We start from the raw sequence: 8,875 nt of genomic DNA, 5'->3' as shown, positions 1-8,875 counted from the left end.
CCCCCCATTGCATCACCTCTCTGCTGTGTGACGCGGCCGTACTTGGGAGCTGTCCCAGGAATCATGGTGCTGAAACTGCAGCACCCGCCAGCTACCGCCAATAACAAACACTACACAGATAACAGACTGGTCTTGGTTTTTCAGTCTTGCCTGAAAATTAACGGTATTCAGTAAAGTGGATACACATGCAGTTTTTGTTTTGTCTAGCATTTTAACGAATTCACAGAGGATGTTATGTTTAAAATGATCGACTACCCTGGGAACCGACAACAACTCCGGGTCAACTGCAACGGACCTGGTTTATATTTTGTAGCACTACAGGAATCAAAAGCGTGGACATATATTGGTGAAAGCAAGGTAAAACATAATTACGATCTGGGAAACAGCAAGAATAATAATATCGACCACTGGGTTCAAGGAAGGTAACGACTGAAAGAGAGGCGCAAACAATTGGCATTTCAGAACAGAATGGGACTGGGGCTCTTCTGGACACTGGTGACGGTAAGCGATCCCAGGCAAATCGGAAGGTTAACTATATAAAAATGATAAAAATTACGGAAGAATGATCTTCCCATCATAGTAACGGATGCTTACGAAAACGAACAGTTGTGTTTGTTGCGATCTTATTCAATCGTGCTACAGTATGTTGGCATCTTTTTAAGACGTCTGCAAGAAAATGAGCGGTGATCAAATGGCAAGAGCTCCTTGGCACTTCTGGAATACAAATAAAAAATCATTGTTTAAAACAGATTGTGGAGTAATTCCGTTGTAAATACGCAACGAAACCTGCATTGGAATACAAAAATGGGACGATGCGTGTTTCTGACATCCAGACATGTTTAAATGGTTATGTGCTGAAAAAGACATAGTACCTTTGGGAAAAGAGCTTTTTGGAGTGGCATTCTCATTTGCCATCAATTGCGCTGCTGTTTTGATTATTTAGGTATATGGTTTCACGTCTAGGTTTTTATTATTATGCTTACATTAACCACCGATTTTAAGTGTGGATTCTACGTATTTTATCTTACAACACACCACTAGTCTACCAGTCGGATATGATTTTTAAAAGTGAATGTACCGGTAGCCTACGTGGCTCCTCCCCCAAACCTTCCACGAAAAACTTAAAATACATATCTGTTTCCATCACTGATTCTGTTGTCTGAATGAAACCTCAGAATATTTTTACACTACACAACCGTGGTAACTTAGTCGGAAAAGTAACAGTTATTGGTGTAAAAGACTAAACTTTTAGTTTCATTTCGAATTAAGAACGTTGTTTAAATCCAAATAGTATGCCGTTCGAAAACAATTTAAACAAAACCAACTTATAACTGACAGGGAAAAAAAGTATCGGATTCGAAAAGATTTCTCACTCGAGATTTGGATTTGAGCTATTTAACGTGCATGGCACGTGTTCATCAAAACTAAACTTGTATCCATAATTTTAAACAAGAAGTGCACATGTTGTTGGCGGTCGGTATCATTTTATGGTGCTGTGGATTGTTGAGTCACAGACAAATGCTGCGCCACCAGGGCTTGCTCAAGGGCCGCTGCTGCGTCTTGTTAAGTGACCTGAAGGTTTTCCTGCTCAGGCCACCTGCACCTTCGGCCCCGCCACCTTCCTTCCTCCCCATGAACAGCCGGGACACGGAAAGCCATGTGAATGGATTCCTTGGCGCCAGCAGCGTCGGGGACAACAACAACACGCTGACAAGTGTCCCAAGGGCAGAGGGCTGGACGGCACAGACAGCAGGGGGAGCCACTGCACCGGAGGGGGAAGAAGAAGAGGACGAAAGAACGGAAGTTTGGGCTGGCACAGCGCCAGAGCAGTCGGTCTCCCTTGTGAGCAGCACCTCCTCCGATGATTTCTCCAAGGTGAAATCAGATGAGCGACTCTCTCTAGAAAGCTGCACCGACAGCGGCATCAGAACACCCGTATGCAGGATATGCTTTCAGGGACCGGAGCAGGTATGCCGGGGAAAGTGGGCGCACAGCAACAGTATATGTACATGTGGTTACTGTTAAAACTGTCATGGGCAGTCTGAATATAATACCAAACTATGTTACATGTAGCATACAACAAAAAGCAATCAATTTCTATCGGAAAATGTTTTCTTGAGCATTTTGTCATTTGTCATTCTGCCACTGAAAACATTGATTACTCTATTACTTGTACCGGCTTTTACTGTGGCCAAAACAGAAAAAAATACAATTGGATATCTGTTCAAAATATTGTTATAACCAGGTCCTTGTGGTGTTTAACACTTTCTTTAATAAATTGAAGAAGACTTACTGTACACTCTAAGGATAAAACTGCCTTAACATTTTCTCTGAATGGCCTTGAAACTTCATATCCCAGGTTCTGAGCAAGGCATTGTCCTTTGATAAGCCTCTGACTGAGATTCCTATATCTGAGAGAAGTCCATCAAGATCAATCATAGTGGTTATATGTTTACAATACTAAAAAGTGGAAGTAATAAGTCACACTGTCATAAAGTAAAATTACTATTTTGACTGATTGTTTTTCGTGTGGTGTGAATCTCATTTGGCTTATTTACCTTTCAGTTTAAATCTCTTAAGAAAATAATGGTGTCTATGTGAGCTTGATAAAGCAAAGCATAAATCTGAAACACTTGCAAAAGTAGAGGCTTCTGGTCTTAGGAAGCATACTTAGGATTTCACAGGATGTAATTGAAGTACACTAGCTTAATCTTTCTGCAAAGGAAAATTTCATAAAGTGTAAAATGGGAGACTACTGTATATAATGTGTTATTCTGTGTTATATTGACAGCAGATAGATAAAAGTACAGTAAATTATCCTAGCTTGTTTTTAGATAAATGAGAATTTAAAATTAAACTGCCAAAATAACCTTCTTTGGAACATATGGATTGATCCTGTCTTAAGTAAACTAAAGCACTTCAGTTGAATGGTCAAATACTTCACTCAGAATGATTTCCGAAAAGTATCACTTGGCATGTGTGCAGTATATCATCAACTCACTATTACAGAGTGTTTTGTATTCCCTCAAGGATTATATGTTTTAAACTGAAGAGTGGAACATTATACATTTTTGTAATAACATGACAAATATTATTTGTTTTAATTCAAATGTATATGTATGGTTTGTCACTGAGAAAATTTTGTTACTATTGAATATTATTTCATTTTTACTTCCACTTTTATAGCTCCAATTACTTGGTTTGAATATAAACTACTTTGACTTAATGTAATTCTGACTGTAGGGTTGGCTGAGCTTTGATTTCAGATCCACACAAACAAATGAAAATTCAGAGCTTCACTCATCAGGATCATTTAATTTGTTCTCTTAACATGTCAGCAACTTTTGCAGCACTTGATAAAACATTTACATGGACTGAGAAACAGCACTTCATCATCTGTAGGTGTTTCAGTGGTAGACATTTCAACTTTTTTTTTGCTTTGATGTTCAAAAGATTGATATTCCCAAAAACCATAAAAATGAAGTTCTCAATAAATGAGACCTCAAGCTATCCTCATAACAGCAGCCTCTCAGTGACCGAGGACTTTAACAAGAAGCACAAAAAATCACACTAAATAAGTAGTTATCAAGCTCTTTCACCTGTGTTACTAATATGTACCACAAGGGTGAGACCTGTATGCCACTACCTGAGTGCCATTCATATGAGGACGGCTATATACCTCTGAAAAACTATTGGTTTGATATAATTGAATAATGTACTGTATAAGACAGTAATTTTATAACATTAACTTACAATTCTGCATGTATAGGAGACTTTACAATGATACTGGAATGTTTGGGACAATGAGTTAGAGAAATATATAACATCGAGTGGTACTGTACATATTAGGTTGGTGTGTTTGGGATTAGGATGAGCTCCAATGTGAAATGTTATAACTAGCAGGCTTTAAAATGTAGTATCCTGACACCATTTTTAATAAATATAACAGGTAATTACAGTTAATACACCACCTGCAGTCAGAAAAGATTCCAAGGACTGTATAGCCACATGGCTCCTGGAACAGATTAATGATATCATAACAAATAAGACATATGTTTGAAATGCAAAGGTTTATTTAGAATAATTGCATGTTAAATATCAAGTGCATCAAGTAGTGTTATCTACTGTACAACGGGGGTACCAGATTCCTGGTATTTTTCAGTTGAAAGCTACCCTCCCTGGAACCCTCAAAGATGGATTAACCTTATTACATTAATAACTGAGGGAGGTTCTGATACATTTCTCTAAGCCAAATAAAACATCCCAGAGATTCAAGTACTGCCAGCCCAAGTGCAGGTACTGAAATAAATATCTACTCAAATATTTAAAAAAAAACACAGTTCCTTTTCTTTCTAAATTTACTTCTCATCTCTTCAGTGCTCAAAAATCAATGTAAGGTTTCAGTCCTCAAAGAATAACCCTGAATTGTTTAAGTTAATTTGTGGCACAGTTGCTTCGGAAATTTTTGAGATAGAGAGAATTATGTCAGTCCTCTGAAATACTCAGTTCATCTCTTAAATGTTCATTAACCTCTTTGCTTGCTACTTGGTTACTATATTTTGGCATTATTCACATACAGTACCTTTTTCTATCTTCCACTTCAAGAGAAGAAGTTCAATATAGAGTCTACAGCTAAACTGAATCATTAAATTTTAACCAATTATGGCACAAGAAGCAGATTCTTAAAGCTCCTGCTGAGTCTGATAGGAAGTGAATTTGTCGATTGGTAAAGCTCTGTTCACATAAGCCCCTAAAAAAGGCTTTACAAAGTTTCACTAAACCCTCTATATGAAAATATCATTCTTAACCTTGATATTGGTTTGCTTACAGTATATACAAGAATAGTTTAACATTCAAAGTGCAATTTGATTTCAGAAACCAATTAACAAAGAAAATACAGTATGTGCCTGGATCTCACCGTGTTATCCAGATATACCTGTACTGTCTTTTTTTTTTTGAGAACTTGTGTAGTATGATTGTTTGATTTTTTTTTGTTTTTCAAGAAGTTATTAAAACTGATCTACTTGGAAGTTGTTTTGTCCTGATGTTCATGTGTATTTAATGTAAGTTTGTTTCAATTAATGCACTCAAGTTATATTACTTTGTGGCTTCAAAACCAATTTTGTATTTTAACAATAGCAGGAAATAATATCTGAAATCATGGCAATGTTTAAAAAAATATTTCCCTAGGCTGTTAAGAGAATCACTTCCTACCATTTCTTTCAACAAAATCTCTGAGTTACCAATTATAAGTATTGCAGGTATTCTTCAGTTTGCAAAATTTATTATCTAAGTCAAGTTTATTAATTTCCCCCAAGAAAAACAAAATCCAAATAATTGTCTTTTACAGCTTTATTTATGGAAACAATCAATTATTTTTGGATGGAGTGGCTCAAGTGATATACTGTTTAAAACATACATGAAACAAGAGTATGACTGTAATTAGTTCTACAGAAAAAAAGACTATCTTCAGAGCCAACTGATAATATTGAATATAAAATGCTCTTCAGGAACAATGCACTCATTGACATATACAATTAAGAAGAGAATGTACATCTAGCATGGATGTGCATCTACTGAGTTTTCAAACACTATATTAGCCAGGTACAGTAATTGTATAACAAATGAGTGGAAATTTTCGACTCAATCTGGTGGGTTTTGTGGTGTGCCTTGTCCTATATTATTTTTGCTGCAATTCCAATTCCAAAGCCAGTTCATTCTAGCTTTGCAGGTCAGACAGCAATGTTGTCACTTAATCCCAAAATATATTTTTTTAATGTAACTGCCACTTGGTGAGCTTCATATTAAAAGGGTATTTACTCACACTTGGACTGTTAATATAAAACACTGCGGGAGCAAATCAAGCTTTAGCTCTTTCAAAATCCACATACTATACAGTAGACTCACTCCCTCACCCCCACACCTAGTTTATTGAGGGAGGTTATGTTACTTTCTTTGTGGCTTAAAAGCCATTAAATGAAATTAAAATTAGATTCTACAGTATAAAAATCATAAATCAGCTCTAACTATAGAAAGTATTTGCATACTGAGAGCATTGCTAAGAGTATTGTCTGTATCAGGGATTCCCAATCCTAGACCTGGAAGACTGGTGTATGTACAAAGTTCAGTCCAGCTTGGTTCATAATGACCTGACTCATTTCCTTAGTGTCCATTTTACCAGCTTCTCCCAGCTTAAAGAGACCTATAAAACCTGCAGACATTTGTTATGAAGTTGTTTCATCAGTTGTTTCCTCTAGAAGGAAACAATCTAGTGATTAATCAGTCATATTACAGCTACACTTTGCTTTCACACTGGAAATCAGTTCCTAGCCATTGAATTACATCAAGTGTAATGCCCGTTCATCATACTACAGAGACTAGTCTGTGTGAAGAAGCCTGACCAGCAGATATTTAAGAGCATATATGTCACGGACGTCCAAAGGGACTACCCGAGGGCAGCAGGAGAGCAGAAAAAGACCCATATGCGTAGCGGCGAGACGGGAAAAAGGCCCGGGCTAGTTAGTGCAAAGAGTTCAGGAAAGCCGTATAGAAACCTATGCCCTCAGGTAGCGGACGTGGGGCGACCTGGTGCTAGGCGGGTCTCAGGACATCCGAGCGTCAATGCTGAGCAAGGGCAGAGTGAAAGACCCAGAAATATATAGCCCAAGGGAAAGAGAGGGACCGGAAGGACAGCAAGCAGGAAACTAGGGACAGGACAGAAAAGGAGCACCCTCTGGCTGCAGAGGGTGTGACAATATTAGCCTCAGACTGCGCTTGAAAGAAGAAGTCCCTTAGTGAGTTCTGTGAACTTTCAAGTGAAAAAGCAAGGCACCATGAACACCAGTAATCACAGGAAAATAGATCAAAAAGAATTAAGTGAAGAATGCACTTCTGCCTACGAGTGGGACCTGTGGCAGCAGAATTGGAGGACTAATAACAAATCATATAAGCCATTCCTTTAGGTCATTTTGAATCACAAAGACAAAAGTAAAAGTCTTAGTGAGTGACCCCCTTTATTGTCATATGCCCTTGGGCCCAAATAACAATTTAAAACATCTTTGGCCTTACTCGCTACTAAATTAGTAGAATTGTTAAAAAACACTTTCAATGATACCCTGTCTCATTTTGAAATTCAGGAGTCTTTCTATCAGGGTAACATTAGTAAAAGTTGTATTCCTCTTGAGAACGATAAAATGCTACTGTATGGTCAGTCCTAGTCTATCAGTGTTTCTAGCCCAGTTTTAGTGAGGGATATGTCTTAGCGTTGCAGCACTATGACTATGGAGAGCCATTGTTTGTTTTTTAGGCACAGGCATGACTGAAGCTGTTTTAAAGGCTGTTGGTACCACTCCAGTGCTTTATTATATCAAGGGCATTAGAGAAGAGGGCTGGAAAACAGGATATACAATAAATGAAACAGAAGGAATGGGATCTATTAGACAGGTGGTGGGTTTTATACGCAAAATAATACTAAGACATGCAGTGTAGGGTTGAAAAATCAAGAAAGAGGAGAACCAGCAAAAATAGACAGACATTGAGATGAGACAGGTACTGTAATGTAGTTTGATGATGGAGAACATGAATCTGGTATTGCTTTGATTATGCTCAATGATATAGGTGAAATAGTTGAATCTAGCAGTCTCAATTGCATCTTTGTATTCAATCAAGTACTCCTTCCAACACTGTGGATATACATTCAAGCCAGAAAGATGCCAACTATGTTCCAATTTGCACGAGACTGCCTTTATTGAATGCAGTCAGTATACCTTGGGGTATAGGAGTTTAGGAGATGGATTGAGTTTTAAGGGGAGCTAAGGTATCAAGAGTAGTTAAATGAGAACTATTAAAGATTTGTCATCCAGAGTGTCAGAGACAGGAAAGCAAGACAATGGAGAAAGAGCAGATTAAGCAATCCTATTCTGGTCAACTGATCGCCAGTTGTGAAAATGAACAGAATGTAAAGTTGAAGAATGTGAGATAGGAAATTCTAGATCAAAAAGAACAGCCAGGTGATCAGAAAGACCAAGTTCAACATAAAAATGTATGGAATCAAAGAGTCCTTTGCAATAACTCAATTTCAAAGTCCAAGGTGTGACCTTTAATGTGATGTTATCTGTTGGATAGAGAACAAACTGTGTGATACCAAAACAGTTGAATTTTAATTCACGTTAGTAAGAATGGAAGAAAATGGTAGTAGTATTTGAAGATCAATATCAAGAATGACCAATTAATGAGGGAAGCTAGAAACAAAGATAGTGTAAAAGGTTTTTTAAGGAGGTAAAGACTGTTGTGTCCTCACCTAGCTTGCTGACTCTCATCAAAAGAGATTGCAGGCATCATTGTTTTAGCACCTGCCCAAGGTTATTATAATTAATCAATTATGTAGTTAAATGATGTTTGGGAAATACAATGAGGGAATTACAAATGTCATACATTATGATATCCTTATGGAGGTAGTAGTCCAAGTTTTATAGTACCAGGTGTCAGAAGCAGAAAAGGCTAACAGTCAAAACTAAATCCAGGACTTACAAGTCATGAAAGAGGATAATAGCAGAACAGGTCTGTTATTTTGGACAGGTCTGAGACCTTAGTTAAGAGCCGAGACCTTAGCTAGATAAGATCATCATTATTATGAAGAGCGCCTTCATGGCATTGTTAACCTATTACTGGCATGTGTATTCCTGTTTGGAAAATGCTGTGTTGCTTTAAATAAGCTAATGAACCCGTTGGACTCCATGACACTCTGGGGAACCCCAGTGAGAAGAGAGGTTATATGACTGATTCAGAAAGCTTTCTGAAGTCTGAAAAAAGAAAAAGATTACAAATCAGATACTTTATTGTTGATGGATGCCCTAATTCTGTGTGCTGGTTGCAT

General features: G+C 37.6%; 1 protein-coding gene across 1 annotated transcript in view; it reads left to right on the top strand.

Moving 5' to 3' along the window:
• The first annotated feature begins 58 nt into the window (after nucleotides 1-58).
• Nucleotides 59-8,875, top strand: part of LOC148648914 (E3 ubiquitin-protein ligase MARCHF4-like) — a 42,794-nt gene continuing 33,977 nt past the window's right edge. The window contains exon 1 of the mRNA XM_088607305.1: nucleotides 59-1,968. Coding sequence (XP_088463431.1) covers nucleotides 1,462-1,968 — 507 coding nt within the window. The 5' untranslated portion in view covers nucleotides 59-1,461. The remainder of the gene's footprint in view (nucleotides 1,969-8,875) is intronic.

Source organism: Lepisosteus platostomus, chromosome 14 (genome assembly GCF_059453375.1).
Source record: "Lepisosteus platostomus isolate fLepPlt1 chromosome 14, fLepPlt1.hap1, whole genome shotgun sequence".
NCBI classification, from domain to species: domain Eukaryota; kingdom Metazoa; phylum Chordata; class Actinopteri; order Semionotiformes; family Lepisosteidae; genus Lepisosteus; species Lepisosteus platostomus.
The sequence above is the reverse complement of the archived record's forward strand: the minus strand, read 5'-3'. Positions and strand labels throughout refer to the sequence as shown.